The sequence below is a fragment of the Tigriopus californicus genome, chromosome 10 (genome assembly GCF_007210705.1).
Source record: "Tigriopus californicus strain San Diego chromosome 10, Tcal_SD_v2.1, whole genome shotgun sequence".
In the NCBI taxonomy this organism is placed as follows: Eukaryota; Metazoa; Arthropoda; class Copepoda; order Harpacticoida; family Harpacticidae; genus Tigriopus; species Tigriopus californicus.
This window is the reverse complement of record NC_081449.1, coordinates 13,977,453-13,997,057: the sequence shown is the minus strand read 5'-3', so window position 1 is coordinate 13,997,057 and position 19,605 is coordinate 13,977,453. Positions and strand designations below refer to the sequence as shown.

The 19,605-nt window shown below is 44.8% G+C and overlaps 1 protein-coding gene across 1 annotated transcript; it reads right to left on the bottom strand.

The window, feature by feature from the left end:
• Positions 1–16,813: 16,813 nt before the first annotated feature.
• Positions 16,814–19,212, bottom strand: LOC131888206 (microspherule protein 1-like). Its single transcript, XM_059237002.1, has 7 exons — positions 18,908–19,212; positions 18,418–18,677; positions 17,699–18,338; positions 17,571–17,634; positions 17,415–17,504; positions 17,182–17,349; positions 16,814–17,107 (listed from the first exon to the last, which is right to left on the bottom strand). Exons 1-7 carry the CDS (start codon positions 19,102–19,104, stop codon positions 16,964–16,966), a joined length of 1,563 nt encoding a protein of 520 aa, XP_059092985.1. The 5' UTR covers positions 19,105–19,212; the 3' UTR covers positions 16,814–16,963.
• Between the last annotated feature and the right edge of the window lie 393 nt (positions 19,213–19,605).

Here is a 19,605-nt window from a genome sequence, read left to right as displayed (position 1 = left end):
GGCGAGAGGCATCCGTCAGCAATTCCGTTCTCAGCATTGGGTCAAACGGTTTGACTATGCCCCTTGAACAGAGAAATCTCCGAGCTTGGTCAAATTTAGCCTGATGGTCCGGCAACCAAAGAAAAGTATTGCCCTTACAAAAGAGTTGGCGCATGTTGACGGTTGTGTGAGCAAGGTCCGGCATGAAGGCACCCAGCTGGTTTGCCAAACCAAGGAAAGATCGCAATTCAGTGATATTCTACGGAACAGGGAACTCTCTGATAGATTGCAACTTTGCCGGATTGGGACTGACTCCATCAGCACTGACAATGAAACCGGCAAATTTGAGCTTGCTTCCCATCTCCATCTTCTCCAAAGAGAGCTTAATCCCATTAGCACGGCAACGTTGAAGGACCAACTCATAACGCTGAAGGGTTACCTCCTGTGTTGGCCCTTGCACTAGCATATCATTGTCTATTTTCATGAGCCATGGGAGGCCAGCCATAGCTCTATCCGTACGCATACAGAATTTGTCGCCACTTGAGCATAATCCCATGGAAGCAAAAGTGTAGCGATATTTTCCAGATGGGAGGAGAAAAGTCGTAAGGAAGGAAGATTCCTCATCAAGTAGAACCTGGAAGTATCCATGAATTGCATCCAACTTGATGAAGAAACGGGAGTCCTTGTTCACCTGACGGGTGAGATCCTGGTCAGAGAAGAAGGGGTGAACGGGTCGGTGAACGGCTTTGTTCAAAGTACGGTAGTCAGTGACTAATTGCACTTTCTTCCCGCCAGGTTTAGGCACAAAGTGAGCCGGAGAGCACCAAAAGGTTGGTTCGTCAACCTTAACAATCACGCCTGCCCCAATGAGTTTGTTTAGGAGAACATTGGCCTGCTCAGAGAGATGTAGTTGTACTGGTCTGGCAGTAAGTACATGACAAGGTGTGATATTCTTTGACTTGTCGATTTTAATCTTCATTTTTGGACCTTTCAGAGTTCCAGATGCGTTGCCAAGAGATGATTTCATAACGTCACTATATTCTGCGGTGATGGCATCAATTGCCGCACTACCACCTTGCAAGGTCACTCCGTTGACTCGGCCAAGGACGTTAACAATGCCATTATGTCCTTCCTGGTCGTCTTTGACCCCGAAATTGTTGTTATCATCATCACCTTTGCAAAGCCTAGCGCTCCTCATTGCAAATTGGAGATGGGAAATTGGATGGCAAAATTTGTAGAGCCATCAAATCCCGCCAGCCTATTAACGGAAGGCCTTCAAGATTCGGGGAGACAATGATGCGAATAACTACTCATGGGCTATTCTCGGTGGTTGCAAAGAATGTTAAAGCACCAGCATTTCTGAGAGTTGAGTCATTGGCAGCAAGCAAACGCGTCAAAGAGGGCTCCAATTCAACGTCTAAAGGAAGAGCACTAGAGGGGAGAACGTGTGAGAAGCCCCTGTATCAGGAATGGTAATATGTGGAATGATTTTCCCATTAATTTCACAGAACAGTTTCATCTTAGGTGTTGCCGCGTCGGCAACAACAAATTGGGCATTTGCTACAGAAGGGCTCCTTGAAAATTGTCTCGAAATTCTAGGAGAGGGAGGGCGCCGGGTCAGAGATCGTCCCCGATCACGTTCAGCCGATGGACCACGAGAAGAAGGAGCCCTACACATGCGGGCAAGATGACCAATTTTGTGGCAGTCATGGCACAATCTATCCTTAGCAAAGCACTCTTCCGGTCTCGTGTGATCATTGCGGCCACAGTTTCGACAAACTGGCTTGGTGTTGATGGCAAGAACGGTCGTTGCAGGGTCCATGGCGATGGGGAAAACCCTGGAGTCTAGCAGCTGGTTTGCTTTAACAAGCGTTTCATGGTGAATTGCGGCCTCTTTTACGCTACCCAGATCCGGATTTGACACTTTCATGACTACACTGTGAAGTTCCTTTCTCCTCTAGCTCCCAGGATTGATTGGAACATTGTCCAGTCATCTACTGACATTTTATCCACCTCTGCTTCAACACCAAGAGCTTGCAAGCGCACGACCCATTCATCAAACGATTCGTCGGGTGACTTGGTGGCCAAGAACCAATCTCTCCGCCTCAAATATCGAGGTCGAATCTCAAGGAAACGTTTCTCGAGTGCCTTATAACAATCGTTAATTGTGGCCTGGCTTTCCACTATTTTGTAACGGATTGTAACAGCAAGAGAATCGTCCATCCTCATAAAGATAATTGACTGTTGCTCAATGTTTGTAAGTAGATCCATATTAGATGAAGAATCCCAAGAATCAAAATTTCTCAGCCAGTCCCTCATTTCAGGCGGTGACGCTGTTGAAGCTAGGATGGATGGGTGCATGGCTTCCTGAGTCCTGAAGACCCTCACATCCCGAGGAGGGACAGGAGCAACGGTAGTGGCCATATGGGTGCCAGGGGTTGGTCCAGCTGCGTGTTTTACGGCTATCATTAATTCGGCCTCAAGTCTTTTCATCTCGGCCCTGACATCCTCCGCGATTTGTGGGTCGAGATCCAGACAGTCATCATATCTATCACTGATTTGTTCAAGTTTCACCAGCAATGCATCGGCCGAGGTCTGGGCATAGACTGAACCCGCATGTGATTGCATTAATACAGCCTTTGCTTGCTCAAAGCCTCCCTTGTACTTGCCAATCAATCACTTCACGGTCGATATCTTCTCGGATGTGGACATGGTGATGAGTGGTTGAAAGCATACAGTGAAGTCCAGTTCCAACACTTGGATGCACCACCAACTGGGATGATCCGACCTCCTGGTCGCAGACGGCGGGCCACCACGGAAAACCTTGGACGGACTTACTGCTTCTTAACCGTTGGACCCAGTTATACCAACTACGCCATGTTACGTCGACATGGTAAAGTGGGAGGCGGGAGGCGGAGTGGAATGAGCAACACGAATAAGAACAAAGGGATCTTTTATATGTGGTTAGCTGCCTCAGAGATGGCAGGTTCCGAGAGGAGAGGTTGCATGGATCAAGAAATGTAACACAATGTTTGCAAAAGTTCAGACCATTGGGCGCAGCAATGTCCAATAAAAGGGAAGTAACAGTTTGCGGATACTTGAAGGGTTGTTTTCGAGATCTGTCTGGTGTATTTTGCTTCTTTCATCGAAATATAAAAAAAGAAATATGTCTCCCTTGCTTGGTTTTGTGAAGCTCTGAGATCTTTGATCAAGGATTGATTTTATGTTTTTTCCAGATGCTGTGGTTGGTGCGGAATTACAGCTCGGTACAAATCAAGATGTGTTGATGTTAAGGAAACAAGATGACACGACCCTAGGGTACCAGGACGAATTGATAAAAGTTACTTCCGAAGATTTTGGGCTAACAAATTACACGCGGCGGACATGCTGTTAGCATTACTGGAAGAGGGATACAGACTGCCGTTTGCGTCTATTCCCCCCAAGTCGTCCTTGGCCAACATTTTTTCCGCGAGGCAGCACAACAATTTCGACGTTGTATGTAAGGCTATAGCAAACCATTTGGAAGTAGGAGCGATCCAAGAAGTTGACTGGACATTGCGTTTGGTGATGACTTTACAAGTGGTGGCTCTGAACGGACGTAAGAAACAACTGATCACTGCTGACCCCTTGCGACAACTCAGCCCATTTTTTAAATGTGCTACCAGTGAGGTTGGATAATCTGCAGCGTATTGTCGGAAGTATTGAGCAAGATTCTTGGTTTGGCGTGATGGATCAGTCATCGGGCTATTACCACATCCAAATTCATAAACCACACCAGGACTATCTAGGTTTTGCATGGATGGGTAGAGACGGACTGAAGAGGCATTATGTGTGGAAGATAGCTTTTTTAGGATTGGCCCCGCTTGTGAGAATTTTCTCTAAACTTCAGAAGCCAATCATTCCCTATCTGCGTTTTCAAGGTAATCAATGTTACATCTACATTGATGACATGATCGTTTTCGGGGCGTCTAAAGCAGAATGCCAAAACAATATGATGATCGCCAGGCAAGTTTGGTCTCAGGCAGGTTGGGTGGAGAATGTACGGAAAGCAAAAGGGCCAACGCAAAGAGGAGGAGAATATTTTGAGACTCATGTTACACACACCTACCTTAATCATTCATGTGCCACAAGAAAAGAAGAATTTGATCATTACATTATGACGAAATTTGGCTGCCTGCAGAGTTTGGCATGTCAAAGAGATAGCACAAGTTTATGGAAAATTGTTAGCCAATCTTTTAGCCAACGGCCCCCAATTATTACTCCTCTGTAGAAACGGCCTTAAAACTCTGGCTGCGACTGAATCTTGGTCAAGCAATATATGTATCAAGCATCTGCATGAAGAGCTCCTCTATTTCGCCAAAAGGTTCAGTATTTTGGACGGCTATCCTATGGAACATGACAACGAAAAAATGGCTACGTCTGTCATGCAAACAGCGTCAGATGCTTCGGGAAAAGCCGTAGCAGTGGGTCAAATAGTGTGTCAACAAGGAGTGACTCACTCAAGTCACAATGGCCGTTGTGGTTTCAAAATGTGTGTGCAGTCTTTCTCGTCCCTGGAAAAAAATTCAGTAGCACCTGGAGAGAGCTGTATGGTCCTTTGGTGCTCCTGAAGAATCGGGGATTGTGCCTGGCAAAGAAATCCATCATTCATTGGACAGATTCCAAAAATGAGGAACGGGTGATACGGAAAGGATCAAACACAACAGCCTTGCAACAATTAGCTATGGAAATATATATGAAGGCAAGGGCATTGTATATAGTCATTCAAGTGATATGTCGCCCAAGATGGGACCCAGGAATTCAACTAGCGGGCGATTTTAGCTGAGCAATGGATATGAACGATTTTGGAATCGGCAATAGGTCGTTTAATTATATTCAGCATCTTGCTGCCCGGTCCTTTGATTTCGACCTTTTTGCGTCTGATGACAATTATAGAGTCCCACGGTTCGCCTCAATACTGGCATCCAACAAAGCATTATTCCGGGACGCCTTTACCCACCCTTGGGCAGACCTAGGGTTTTGTTATGCACACCCACCAGTCCAACTCATTGGAGCTGTTATTCTAAAAATTATACAGGAAAAAGCCAAAGGCATTCTGATTCTTCCGTTCTGGCAAACGATGAAAGATTGGTTAGTAATTTGTAGCAATGGGGTGCATTTTAACCAAGTTTTTACTCACGGCACAGCGTCTTGGCCATTTTATTGTAAAGGGCCCCAAGTTGATAGCAACACTTTTTCTGGGTACGCAAAATTTGCAACATTTGCCCTTGAATTTGACGGCCGTCAAAACGAACCATTTTCAAGCCGTGTGTCCAATTCCACATGCTCCAAAAATGGCTTCTTTAATTGTTGTGCTCCCACTGGTTTTTAGCTCGAATTGCTTTCGATTGGCGAGCTTATACGAGCCATTCTTCCCATTCTGGAAATGCACATTCCAAACTATCACGCCAATCGTACCACCAACCATTTCAATTCTATTCATCCACTCAATTTAATTGCGGTGACAGCCTAACATCATCTTGGCCTGAAGATATCAAGATTTCTGCGCTCCGAGCCAACCATCTAAAATTATGTTCCAAAGCTCCCTCAACATGGAAAACCTACTCTAGATCATTTGCCCAATTTGAGGCCTGGTTTGCGTGCCATAGAGCAATTTCCTTACCTGCCTCAGCAGGATCCGTCGAATATTTCATTGCGGATTTAGCATTCTCAAAAGAGTCCTATGCCTCAGTGGAACTTGCGGTAGCAGCCATCGGAGCTTTCCACAATTTCCAGGGCGTTACCAATCCGTGTGATGCAAAGTCGGTGAAAACCCTTATTCAGGGGGTGAAAAAATGTTACAGAAAACCCCCAACCCAAAAACGCCCAATCACGAAATAAGAGCTTCAAATGCCGTTACGCCATTGGCTGTCCAATAATTTGAAACACGGTTCTTTAATGAACTGGAGGTCTGCTTGGCTTGAATCTATCTTGTATCACGCGTCAGCTGGAGTTGGATTGCACAACCAAGATTGTTGCGTCACAGACGACGACGGCTTGACAATTTTCTTTTCTAAGAGAAAAAACGACCAAACCAGCCAAGGCCATTCGGTGTCTATAGGGCATGTCAAGTAAACGAAATTCAAGGAAAAATGTGGTCCGGCTCCCTGATTTTGGGCATTTTTGGGAGAGAGAACTAAGACAAACATCACAGTCAACTCGCACCATTCGCCCATTGAATTTTTAATAATCGAGTGATTTTGAGCGATATGTGTTACAAAACCCTACTAAATGAGCATGTTTGGTGTTAATCAGTGAACGCACTATCAAATTGGGTCAATACCACCATGCTAATTGCCTAGACAAGCATGTAAAATGGAAAAAATGTCAAAATCCAATGCATGCACAGTGTGGTTTGGCTGGGCATGTTGTCTTCGAGTTTATTACATGGAATAACGTCAGTTGTCCATGAACGCGTGTACTTGACTAGCCCTATAGCGTCTTCAGCTTCAGTCTTTTGCCCTGTAGCTTTGACGCGTCTGTATTTCCGCAAGTTGGATTTGAAGTATTCTGGTTTTGGTTTGCCTCAAATATGGCGAGTCAGAGACAATAGCTGGATTCTTGGACACGGTCGTCTCCTCTCGTCTCGTCTCACCCGTCTCACCACAATGGTCAAAAAAGCTTATCAGGTATTGAGAGAAATGCGCATATCCATCTCAACAGTCTTCTTCCTTGCAAAAACCATAAGAAATTATTTTGACGTGATTGATTTATTGAAATCTGGCTCAAATTTGTCGCGCATATGGCTATTAGCTAACAAGATTTCCTTGGATATTTCTGTTGGAATTCAAAAAGGCTTTTGAACCACTGTGGCAGTCGTCTCAATGGTGAGACGAGAGGGGTAAGCTGATCAACGAAGAATCCAGCTAATATCAAGATGGATGGTACTCAGCCGGCAATGTATCAATCTTGCAGAAAAGAACAAGCTGCAGGCTTATCAGCAGTGGGGTTTGACCCAACGCCTTTTGGGTTACACAGTGGAAGAATAGAGAACTGCAAAGCTTTGGGATTTCATACTAGTGCGCCCTCTGGTTCTACCATGAGGAAAGTGTCACCACACTTCTTACAGATGATAAAATGTTGGGACCAAATATTGTTTTCGTATTTGGGATGTTTTTATCATTTGCCATTTAATGACGTCTTTTTCAAGTGAATGGTGGACTTAAATGGTCCACAATAATTGTTGAACGATTTCGGAGAACAATTTTATCATTGAAAATTTGGAAGCACTGGATGTGCTGAAATCATAGTAGTTCTTACCACAATTGTGGCGCAGCCTGACTAGCTCACATATCTGAAATCCGATCCAGTACTTTACACCTCTCTATAGGAAGCACGGTGATCCTCCAGAACCCTCAGTTTTCAATGCAATCAATAACTTGACAAGTAGGCTGGTCCCCTAACAGCCAAAGTGCGTTTCCGTTATGCCCAAAAGGCCACCAATGAGTTTCATGCCATGAATGAGGCTTTGGCATTGTAATATATGTCTGTCTATTTATCAATTGGACTTGACCATCATGGCTATTTTATGCCTTCAATAGGAGGGTTCTAAAATCATTGCTCTGCTATCCCTCTCTTTCTGTAATATTAGCTAGTGCTCAATGTATTTAGTATTATATTGTGGCGGTAACCAATGACATATTGTTAGAATGTTCTTAAATGTAACCTCAATCTCCTTCACTAGATGGCGTGAACTATGATGATGAGTAGTGGTGAGTTTGATGTACACAGTGAGTGGTGGTTTTGGGAAAAAGGGAGGACTGGCCATCGAAACTGGAGAAATACAAAGTTCCTCGAGTTTATAATACAATTGGTTTTCTCTACATCTTGTTCGCTACATATTGGTGACCCCGAATCAGGACACAATGGCAACCAATTCCCCAGACAGACCCCGCGCAAAAGTTGACCCAGTTCTCATCGAGTCCATCTCCCAAGCCGTGGCTGCCGCAGTCTCAGCCCTCTCCATCGATTCAAGTTCAAGGGCTGCGGCAAACGCCGTGGCAATAAAATTGCCCAATTTCTGGACGTCAAATCCTGCTAGTTGGTTTTCCTCAGCAGAGGCCAATTTTCGGTTGAAAGGCATTGTCTCGGACTCAACAAAGTTTTTCCACGTGGTTCAGGCTTTAGATGGTGACACGTCTGCCAAAGTCAATCGGTTTGTTAATCTTGGAGATGGTGTCCCAGACAGATACGGCAAATTGCGGTCAGCCCTGTTAGATGCGTGTGGCAAAACTCAGCAAGATCGTTGGGTGGAAGCAATGGAACTTGCAGCATCTTCCCTGTCAACTACTAACCCACGCGAGGTTGGGCAGCGTGTGCAATTTCTCATGGAGGAAGCCGATCACCCCTGTATGAAAACTTCAATCTATCTTCATCTTCTTTCAGAAATTCGTTTGACTGTCCGTCCTCACCTTATTTCGGGTACTCTAACTGAGTTCTGCAACTTCACTCAAGATGCTATTAATGCCACCACCAAACAGTCTGAGGTGTTTGATGTGAACGTGGACGAAGAAACGTGTCCCGGACAAGAACAGGGCACGTCAGTATCTGAGATCAAAAGCAAACAAGGCAACCGGCAGGGCAACAAAGGCAGAATATGTCCCTTTCACCTTCGCTTTGGAATGAACGCATATTCTTGTCGCTCCCCTTGCCTATTCTCGACTTTACCCCGTCCCAAACGTTCCAACCCACATGATCGCTCTCGTTCGGGAAACGATTAAGCCAGCCCTTGCGTGCGGCGTCGGCTGGCTCATTACACAAGCACTCTTTATCCCTGATTGATCCCTTAAGCAAGAATCCGTTCTTAATCGACTCGGGTGCCGATGTCTCCGTTTTTCCACCCTCTTATTCAGATCGTACCCAAGGACATCAAATTACTACTCGCCCAACTTTAGTGGCAGCAAATGGTTCCCCCATCCGCACGTGGGGGACCCGCACGATCAGGTTCCAATTAGGAGACCAGACCTACTCCCACAAATTCGTCATCGCAGACGTCAAAAAACCTCTTCTAGGAGCTGACTTCTTTCGGAAATTTTGCCTCTCGATCGACCTCGCCAATAGATGCTTGATTCAATCAGACGGTACAGAGATTCGAGCCATCGGGGCAAGCGCGTTCAAAAGCCAATCCATCGATCCATCTAAATCGAGGTTCTTGCTCCTTCTGGACACTTTCCCAGAAATCTCTAAACCTGATTTTAACTCAAAAATCAATAAACATGGCGTCAAACATCGCGTTGAGATTACTGGTCGTCCCATCTTCATGCGTCCTCGGCGGCTTTTTGGCCCTAAACTGGAAAACGCAAAGAAAGAGTTTGCCAAAATGCAAGAGCTTGGTGTCATTCGCCATTCGAAATCGAATTTCGCATCGCCTCTACATATGGTCCCGAAATCAGATGGGACTTTCAGGGCTTGCGGAGACTACCGATGGTTGAATATTCAATCTGCTGACGACAGATATCCTCTCCCTCATATACAGGATTTTTCCACCGTTTTATTCGGGTGTTCTGTCTTTTCTAAAGTTGATCTAGTCCGAGGTTACCGTCAAATTCCAATGGATGAGGACTCAATTGCCAAAACCGCAATCACCACTCCTTTTGGATTATTCGAGTTTACACGGATGCCTTTTGGGTCAAAAAACTCCGCTCAGACGTTTCAAAGACTCATGGATTGGGTTTTGAGCGACCTTCCTTTCGTCTTTGTTTATTTGGACGACATTCTGGTGGCTTCACAATCGGATGAGGAGCACCTGGCTCACCTAAAACAATTATTCACCCGCTTGTCTGATAATGGACTCGTCATCAACCCCAAAAAATGTTCCTTTGGAGTACCCACTCTTGATTACCTCGGCCATTCTGTATCAGCCAAAGGCATTTCTCCAATGCCATCTAAAGTGTCGGATCTTCTATCTTATCCCACTCCACCCGATCTACCCGCATTACAAGGTTTCTTGGGCATGATCAATTATTATCATCGATTCTTGCCTCACCTCGCTTCTACTCTGGCTCCACTTCATTCAGCTGTCAGTGGAAAAGGACGAATCATTTCGTGGAATGTGGAATGCGAGAAGGCTTTCAAAGACGTTAAATCGAGACTCGCCCAAGCTACTATTCTTGTCCATCCATCTCCGGTCGCTGAGACCGCGATTACAACGGATGCATCTTCGTCAGCAATCGGAGCTGTCCTGGAGCAAAAGCAGAATGGAATTTGGTTTCCCTTGGCATATTTCTCCAAGAAGCTTTCTGGAGCCCAAAAAAAGTACAGTGCCTTTGACCGCGAGCTTCTTGCCCTCTACATGTCCGTAAAACATTTTCGTCATATGGCAGAAGGACTTCCTGTCATTTGTTACACCGACCATAAACCTCTCATCTCCGCTTTTTCTTCTCACGCAGATAGATCACCTAGACAGATTCGTCATCTACATTACCTTTCTGAACTTGTTTCCCAAGTCAAGCATGTCAGCGGCCGGTCAAACACCGTAGCAGATGCATTCTCTCGAATTATGTCCATCAACCCAGCAATATCGACGAATGGTCCTTTATTAGATTTCAACGCCTTCACCGAAGACGAAAGACATCTTTACAATGAGTCATCCTTGTCAATCCAATCGTCTACTCTTGAAGGAAGACCCGTTTTTATCGATACCTCGTTGAGCCATAATCAAATCATTATCCCTCAGAAGATATCTAAACGTATTTTCGACCTGATCCACGGTTTATGCCACACTGGTCCCGTCCCCACAAAAAGGAACATCTCTGACAGATTTGTGTGGTTTGGAATGAAACGGGATATTCGCGAATGGTGCAGAAGCTGCGACGCCTGCCAATCATCCAAGATATCCCGCCACACAGTTGCACCCCTTGAACGTTTCCCGGTGCCGGACTCCAGATTCGAAGTGGTCCACATTGACATCGTGGGCCCATTAAATATTTCTAACGGTATGTCCTATCTTCTCACCATGGTGGACCGCTTTAGCCGGTGGCCAGAAGCGGTTCCAATACCAGACGTCCGTGCAGAAACTTGCGCTGGTGCATTTCTAGCGACTTGGGTGGCTCGCTTTGGAGTGCCGGCCCAACTCATTTCTGATAGAGGTGCCCAATTTACCTCTACCCTGTGGAAGCATTTGATGTCTCTTCTCGGAATTCAACACTCTAGAACGACGGCTTACCACCCCCAATCAAATGGATTGATGGAACGGTTTCATCGTCAAATCAAGGCTGCTCTTCGCGCAAACCTAGCGGGTGAGGATTGGGTGTCCAAACTGCCTCTCGTCCTCCTAGGGATACGATCGAGTTGGCGGGAAGGCCCAGACATGTCGGCGGCCGAGATCATTTACGGCACTAGCCTTCATCTTCCTGGCGAACTCTTTGATCCAACTGTCGCTTCTCCTTCTCCTGCCTTCGTCCATGAGCTTCAAAATTGCATGAAGAGTATTGGACCAGTTCCGTCCGTTAAAAAACGCGTGGAGCAATCTTTTACTCCCAAAAGTTTATATAGAGCCAGCCACGTGTATCTCCGGGTTGATGCTCACAGAACTCCATTGCACCGTCCATACTCTGGTCCCCATGAAGTGATCCTATGCTCCCAAAAGACATTCAAAATCGATATTTCTGGGCGTTCAAACACTGTCTCTATCGATAGGCTAAAGCCCGTATTTCTCCCACCCGAACTCCTTGGTTTCAGGACTCAATCCGGCAGAATATCCAAACCAATACGCTAATTGTTCGGCCCATAGTCACTTTTCGACTTTCAGTCTTGAGGGGGGCCTGTGGCGGTAACCAATGACATATTGTTAGAATGTTCTTAAATGTAACCTCAATCTCCTTCACTAGATGGCGTGAACTACGATGATGAGTAGTGGTGAGTTTGAGGTACACAGTGAGTGGTGGTTTTGGGAATAAGGGAGGACTGGCCATCGAAACTGGAGAAATACAAGGTTCCTTGAGTTTATAATACAAATGATTTTCTCTACATCTTGTTTGCTACAATATCAGCTAGCAGTAGCTGAGAAGATAAGTATCTTTTATTACCTCATTAGTGGTAATAAATAAGAACTTACCTTAGACGCCTGTGACTAGCTACAGGCAAAAAGTTGCGTCGCGCAACTTGCCATCATTCAGCTGTTCCATATCTGCTTCATTGCGATTTCTGTTCATCATTGACTGGTTGTGTAGGTTACCCACCCCATTCCAGATCAGCCTTATGTTCAAGGACTAGCTTGATCTGCCAATTCTAATTCAGTGCAAGATCAGATATTTTACAGTGCTTGACTTTGTCCACTATCTCATGGGCAAATCATTCTTTGTTTTCAATTCCTTACCGGGGATTCCATCCCCTGTATCCGTGGATAATCCGAAAAAAAAATAGGAGGGTTCTAAAATCATCACTCCACTATCCTGCTCTTTCTGTAATATTTGTTAGCGCTCAATCATCTACCAATGTATTTAGCATTATATTAGCTAGGAATAGCTGAGAAGATAAGTATCTTGCATTACCACATTAGTGGTAATAAAACTACAATATAACAACTGAAAGAAGGTCCGAATTTGATAGACTGTCAAAGAAGAGTCAGAAAGAAGCAAATTGAGTGAAAAAAGTCCTCGAGTCTCTGGACAAAATAATCTCAGCCGCCTATCATGAGATTACAGTGGCAAGGATATGCTACGAAAATGGTTTTGCAATGGTTCAAGATTTTGAAGGGGATAAGTAGTATGAAAAGGAGGCTAGGAGGTGGGTCGTAAAGCTCTGGGGAAGAACAAAAACCCTCCAAATGACACCCCTCCTTTGTTGGCAACTCAGAGGTACTTTCCTTTAAGATCATCGTTCCCAGGTAGAGGCTTTCCACCAACTCAAAGTTTCACACTGTCTTACACACCCAAGTTCCATATCTGCTTCATTGCGATTGCTGTTCATCATTGACTGGTTGTGTAGGTTACCAACCCTACCCCGCCCATCATGACCTTTATGACTATTTCATGCTGGGTTGGCTTCAATAGGAGAGTTCTAAAATCATTGCTCCGCTATCCTGCTTTTTCTGTAATATTAGCTGGTGCTCAATGGATCTACCAATTTATTTAGTGTTATATTAGCTAGGAAAAGAGACGTGTAAAGTATGGGATCGAATTTCAGTTGTGTGAGTTCGTCAGGCTGCGCCACAATTGTGGCAAGAACTACCATGATTAAAGCACATCCAGTGCTTCCAAAGTTTCATTGACAAAATCTTTGCCGTCTTACGAAATCGTTCGACAATTATTTTTAACGATTTGAGTCCAACATTCACTTGATAAAGAAGTCATTACATGGCAAGTGACAAAAACATGCAGAAATGCATAAGCAATATTTGGTGCCAACATTTTGTCATCAGTAAGAAGTGTGGTGGCACTTTATTCATGGTAGAACCAGAGGGCGCACTATTGTGAAATCCCAAAGTTTTACACTTCTCTTTAGCTGAGAAGACAAGTATCATTTATTAACGCATTAGTAGTAATAAAACAACAGTATAACATTCCCTTGATGTTTTTGCTACTATAGAATTCAATGTTTTGCCACTAAGTTGGCTTTGGCATCAGTTGAACTGATGTGATGAGAGCGCCAAAATTATAGCTTACTGCCAAGGAATGCCAAGTCAGCCTCACGATTTCAACGAGCAGTCTATACGTATTTAGCAGTGTTGCCAGATGGCGGTTTAGCTCGCCAGATTTTGTTACTTCTAGCTTTTTTAGATTCTGTAGGGCGGGGAGATTTTTCTTTTGCCGGGGACGATGAATCTGGCCGATTTCTGGCGTTTTTGAACTTTGTGCAGCGAGAAAATTTTCAACATTAACGGATAAGTTGATTTAGGTGGGTTGCTGGCGTTTTTGACTGACTTTAGGCGGGTTTTGACCCAAATATTATGGCAAGTGGCAAGTTTTTCCTAAGTTTTGAGGATGCTTTGAAAGAATGCAAGTTGTGCCTGGGCAATTTTATGTCATTGCACCTTCAGTTTCATACTTCAGAGCACTTGAGTAAAGTACAGCACACTTTTGGGCACAAATGGACGAGTTTGAATTGTGAATCATGCATCATTTGTATGATCATCAATTATATTCCCTAGAAATAACATAGCCGTGTGTTTAGTGCAGATGGAGTAGAAACATTCCTGTTTCAATAGAGGTTTTTAAGGTTTTCAATTTGGTGTTTTCAACTTTGGAGGCAGTCACTGTTCTCAAGGATGCTTTCTCAATAAATGCATCAGATGTGGCACAATTTGGTCAAAATGGCAATGTAATTTTTTACTGAAATCGAGGCATGGCCAAATAAACACAATTTTCACTTGTTTCAGAATTACAAAAATGTCCCCATCCTGTTCAGCCTCTTTTGAAAAACCAAACCATAGACAAACATACAGGGCCACTATAAAAGCCTTCACAGTTCAAATACTTTTTCTGTCATAGATTCTAAGATGCTTGAAGATGGACTATGATTTTCGGCAGATGTCACGTCACTCACATTTTTATGTGTGAAAAATGTTCAAACAGTGCACCTCTACATCCACTAAAAACAATGAACCATACTTTTGCTTCATGAAATGTTATGTTTCAAAGTAGTTGAATTGTGAAGTCCACAGAGTAGGGTACAATCTTAAGATATCTGTTTATAAAAGTCCTTGGTGAAGCAAGCTCTGTGTAGGACACAAATAGTTAATGGAAGGCCAGGAAATTCAATTCATGTAGAAAAGCATCTCTTTGTATTTTGAAGTGCGCTAGAATACTAAGAGAGAGAGTATCTCGCGTTTTTCTGGCGGTTTTTAAAATATATTTGGCAGTGAATGTCTTGAATTGGCGTTTTTGGGGGGGGTGGGGATCATCTGGCGGTTTAGCCTGTCGCGACGAGACCTAGGTTAGAAGTCTATTTGAGGGGAAAAAATGATCGGGGAAGGAGCCCGTGAAAGAAGAGAGGTAAACTTCACTGTTCGAATTAGGTTTCTGTGTTTAGAAGAGTACGACGGTGAGTTCAGCGTTCCCTTGCGGTTGAATTTTGAACTTTCAATTCTGTTTCAAAACAATGTCTTCAAATGCGTCCCAGATCCAAACCAAACACATTTTCTTATCTGGCATATCTGAAGCCCTGAGACCTGGCAGCATTGGACTCTCAATTAGCATTCTACGACAACCAATAACCCAGAATCATGGCCACGGGAATCATCCGAGAGTTCTTAGAGATCCACGGTCACCACCGGCTTGTACTTTTAGAGCTGCAATGTATTGGATGTCGACGGGATGAAATCCACTCTATTCCGGCCGTCAAAACCAAACAATGGCTGACCCGTGACCATTGGAGGGAAGTTTTAGAACTGCTCACTCCTCTGGCCCTAGAAATTCTCGATGGATCCTCCCCCCTCTCCCTAGACCACCTTGCCGCCGAGGCCAGTAAGAAAAAAAACCCTCCCCCAGCCTACCTGTACGAAGGCCAAACCATTCGTTTGGCCGCCAAAATCCGGACTAGAGAGCTCGGCCACGGCTTGCGGATTCTCGTGGGCTCGCACAAAAAATGGTTGAGCCCGCTAAAGATTGTGGCCTGTGTGGCGGCTATTAATCCCAACCAACCTGATGATCTTGACTCGAGCACGCGAGATCTGCAAGCCACTTTGGGGGTTCGCATCGAGTCCCAGATTTGCCAGTATTTTATTAAAACGGATCAGAAATGAACGGAAAAAAAATGAACTTTTTCATTGTGGGGCGGTAGAGCCCTCTGCCCTGCGAGGTGCAGACGCACAGTCATGAATGCCTTAGAGAAACCGAAAGGATTCAGAATTTTGCGTTTCTATTGCTTATCAAAATACTTACAAAATGTGCCAGAAGGTCTTAAGAAGAGAATATGAATAGCAGTGATATCGGAAAAAACGAATTAGTAACTCGATTTTACCTACATTTTACAACTTAGACTTGGAGCCAGTTTTGATAAGCGTTCAAGATCAACCCTGCATTCAAGGGCTAGCTCGGTCTACCAAATCAAATTCGTTGGCAGACCAAATATCATGTCAGGATTAAAAGGTAATAAATAGACGAATTATAACCTTCCATTTTAATAGTACTCTGGATTACATTTCCTGTAGCCGTTAGAAAAGCCCGTGAAAGACCAAACCAAAAATGAATAAATAATAAACTAATCTGCAATTGATACTTTGATTTCTAGAACCGTTCTTGGCAGCCTTGAGCGAAAAATGTGTTTTTGTATCTGTTAACATTAGGGAACGGATTACAGTCACAAAAGAGTAATTCATTTCACAACCATTACTCGCCAAAATATGGAATGGCGTCACTCTGAACAGTTACCGTTGCGTAAATTCATCAGATGACCAATATTTCAGTTTCACTATGCTAAATTGATGTCTTTTTTGTTTAAAGTTGTCCTATATTGTGACGTTTTCCGGTCAATATTCTACACAAATGAGTATTGATATTGAACCTTGGTATAATTATTTAACTTTTATGCTTTAAGGAATCAAGATAAATTTGCATCTTTTGGCTCTGGGAACAACAAGTCCTTTTTTGAAAAAAAGGAATAAATGAGTGTAATTTCGTCCCTTTAGTTTGGTTACTAGTGTTCTGCTTAATATACAATATCATATTTGGATTGGTAGTTAAATTTGGGAGAAGCATTCTGTTTTTTAAGTTTTAATTCATCTCAACAATTGACAAGTATCGAGCAAAAAACGAAGGAAGGTGTTTTATCTTTTCCCAACAACTCACAGAAAATGTCATTTTAGTACAATTGAATGGAAAAATATGAGGACGAAAAGATATTGCAGAAGTATAAGTCAGGCATCTTGGCGTATATGTATTCTCGTGTTGCTGATCTTGTTTGTTCATGATTAAATGAGCCAGAGGCCGAATTGGAAAAGACGATATGAAGTGCGCATTCATTGCTTATTTACTGTCGTATTGAAAAGGGAGAACGGGTTCAGAATTCAAGCACTCGTGAGTTGGTTGGTCTTGCACGTCTCCTGGCGGATGGCATCGGTTAAATCCACGTTGATGAGGAATACAAAGCGAAGTCCGGCAATTTCCAAAACGGAGTTGTTGCACAAACGAGCGCTCTCGCCCCTTTGAACCTGAAAAAGTCATCCGAGTGTTCGTTGATTCTTTGTGGTTAGAAGAATGAATGAGATTGTTGGGGGAAACTTACGGGTTTGCCGTTGACGAAAATACTCCTGCGGCCTTCATTGGCAATGTAGAACTCGCCCGTGTTTTTGAGTTTAATCACCCCCTGTTTGCGGGAGATCTTCCAAGCGGGGCCTTCTAATTTCAGGTCCACATCCACTGACTGATCTTTTGAAGTCCGACCCAGGGTGATCTAATGAATATCGGAGGCATACTTCAGACATGGACATTGTCGAATCAAAATAAAATCGCACGCACCTCTTTGCTCCTCATGAGATATCGAACGAGCCTTCCTCTCAACACGGCCAAGGTCTGATTGTCAAAGTCTGGCGGATTGTCGCCACGAACCTAGAAAACGAAATTCAAGTCAACCAACAATGTCCCCGAAACTGCGGCTAAAAATTTGACCAGTACCTTGTCCACCAGAACTTGCCACTTGTTGATCTCTGCCTCCAAATGACGAATCTCCTTTTTCACTCTGAATGGTTCAAAAGAGATTGACCGCAAACTATTTCTAAATATATACTTGATTCAAAGTCTACCTTTTGTCCGTGGATCGGAGTTCGAGGTCCAAGCTTTCTTGTTTGGGCTCGTACAGCTCCCCATCATTGATGTTGGCCTCGGCGTCCAAGAAGTTCAGGATGTGGTTGTCCTTAGGCAAAGGCTGGACTTGCTGATCAGGGAGGAGGGTGAACTGCTTGAGGCTCTGCCAATAATGGGCCAGACATCGGGGCGTGCGCGTGTGGAAGAACACGTGCGGATTCTGGGCCAAGAGCGCCTCGAAGTCCTTCAAAGTGGGCTGGGGGGTCTTGTTGGCCTCGATGCCTTTCAAAAGCTCGGTCTCCGGTTGGCTGAAGAGCGCTTTCCGTTGGACGGCCAACACCATCTCGGGCTGAAGATTCTTGATGGCTTGCACGGCCAACTTGGAGATGATCGGATCGTAGAGCAGCGCATTCCAACGTTCCTGGATCTCGAACAACGAGAAATGGCACGTGAACTTGGTACCTCGATAGACCGTGGGCAAATCGTTGGTTTGCATTACGCCCGTGATCAAGGCTAGATCGTCGGTGGGCTTCCAACGACCCAAATCCCGCCACGCCCCTTCGCGTTTCTTCTTCTTGCTCTTTTGTTGGACCTTTTTCCGGAGATTCCGCGCACTTGACAGCATCGAAGCGTCCAAATCTGGAACACAGCATTGGAAAGTTTTGGCTCATGATCAGGCTGTCCCATGGGAATTAATGCCCAATGTCCACCAAAATACCCAAAGAAGCTTGGATCTTGCCAGGGGCGGACTTGCCCTTGCCCTGCCCACTACTACCGCCTCCGGACTCTTTCTCGTCGGATTGGTCTAGGTGGGCGTGATGGGTGGCCGTGGATGCGCTCGAGTGAGTCATGGTCGCGGATGAAGCCGGAGCGGTGGTTGGCGGTGGATGGAGGGCGGCTGGGATGGGCGTGGAGGGCTGAGAAGGAGGTCGATCCACGATTTCGTCGTCAAATCGTTTGCGTTTGATCGCCCGAGAACTGAAATGAGGAGAACGAATCCAATTTGTGACGCGAAAACAACCCTTGAGCGCCACCTAGTGTGTGACACCCGTTCTTTGCGATCCCTCTCCCGTTAAACCCATATGGCAAAGGCCATCCATCCATCCTTCAATGGGATTCACCTGGGCCTTAGGATTCACCCCCATCAGCATTGATATCAAGCTTCATATCAGGACTAGACAATCAGGGGGCGTCATGGGCCGTCTTACCTGCGGCGTTTGTTGGCTTCGTCCTGGGCCGAGAGCGAGGCCGGGCCCGGACTGGCGCATGAGGGCGTGGTGGGGCAGTGCAGATCTCTCAATTCCACTGGGATATGATGGTTCGACATGCCACTCCCACTAGGATGCAGACCCCCACCCGCTCCCATTTCCAGGGGCCGTCCCGAGTCCTTGGGCTCTTGATCCATAACGACTACTTGGGCGTGTCGGTCGGATTTGAGGCGTGGCCAGGACCACACTGAACGACACACACACCAGAAATTCAGGTTTGGTGGATATGTAACTATGCCCAAGGTCAGATGACTAAGCGTCATCAAGTCTAACAATGAACTCCACGTTATTACAACAAAATTACTTTAAATGCTGTCTAAGATTCATAGTTTTGGATGAATAACGATTTTTTCAGTCTTCATATGGAATCTGACGGAAGAAAAAAAAGAAAGATCAGCCCAGTATCTGGCTTACACCTTTCATATCAGCAACCCTGTCTTTCGTATGGATGTCCTGCTAGGGTGACCACAATCATTTTCCACTTTGTACCCTTTAACCTCTCCGTCATTGATCATTGGCGTCTGCGCCCAAACTATTATCATTTTCAAAACTCAGCTATCTCAAATCATTCTAATCATGATAGGTTTGGCCAAGATGTAAAATGCGGCCCTAATTCATCGTCGGGCGTGAATCAAGGG

What these genes read in the sequence shown, in the direction of transcription:
- LOC131888206 (XM_059237002.1), bottom strand. Translation starts at nt 19,104, where the DNA reads ATGGATCAAGAGCCCAAGGACTCGGGACGGCCCCTGGAAATGGGAGCG. An exon ending in GGCAAGTTCTGGTGGACAAG is followed by an intron (nt 17,505 to 17,570) that starts GTACTGGTCAAA and finishes TTCGTTTTCTAG; the next exon opens with GTTCGTGGCGACAATCCGCC. An exon ending in ATCTCATGAGGAGCAAAGAG is followed by an intron (nt 17,350 to 17,414) that starts GTGCGTGCGATT and finishes GATATTCATTAG; the next exon opens with ATCACCCTGGGTCGGACTTC.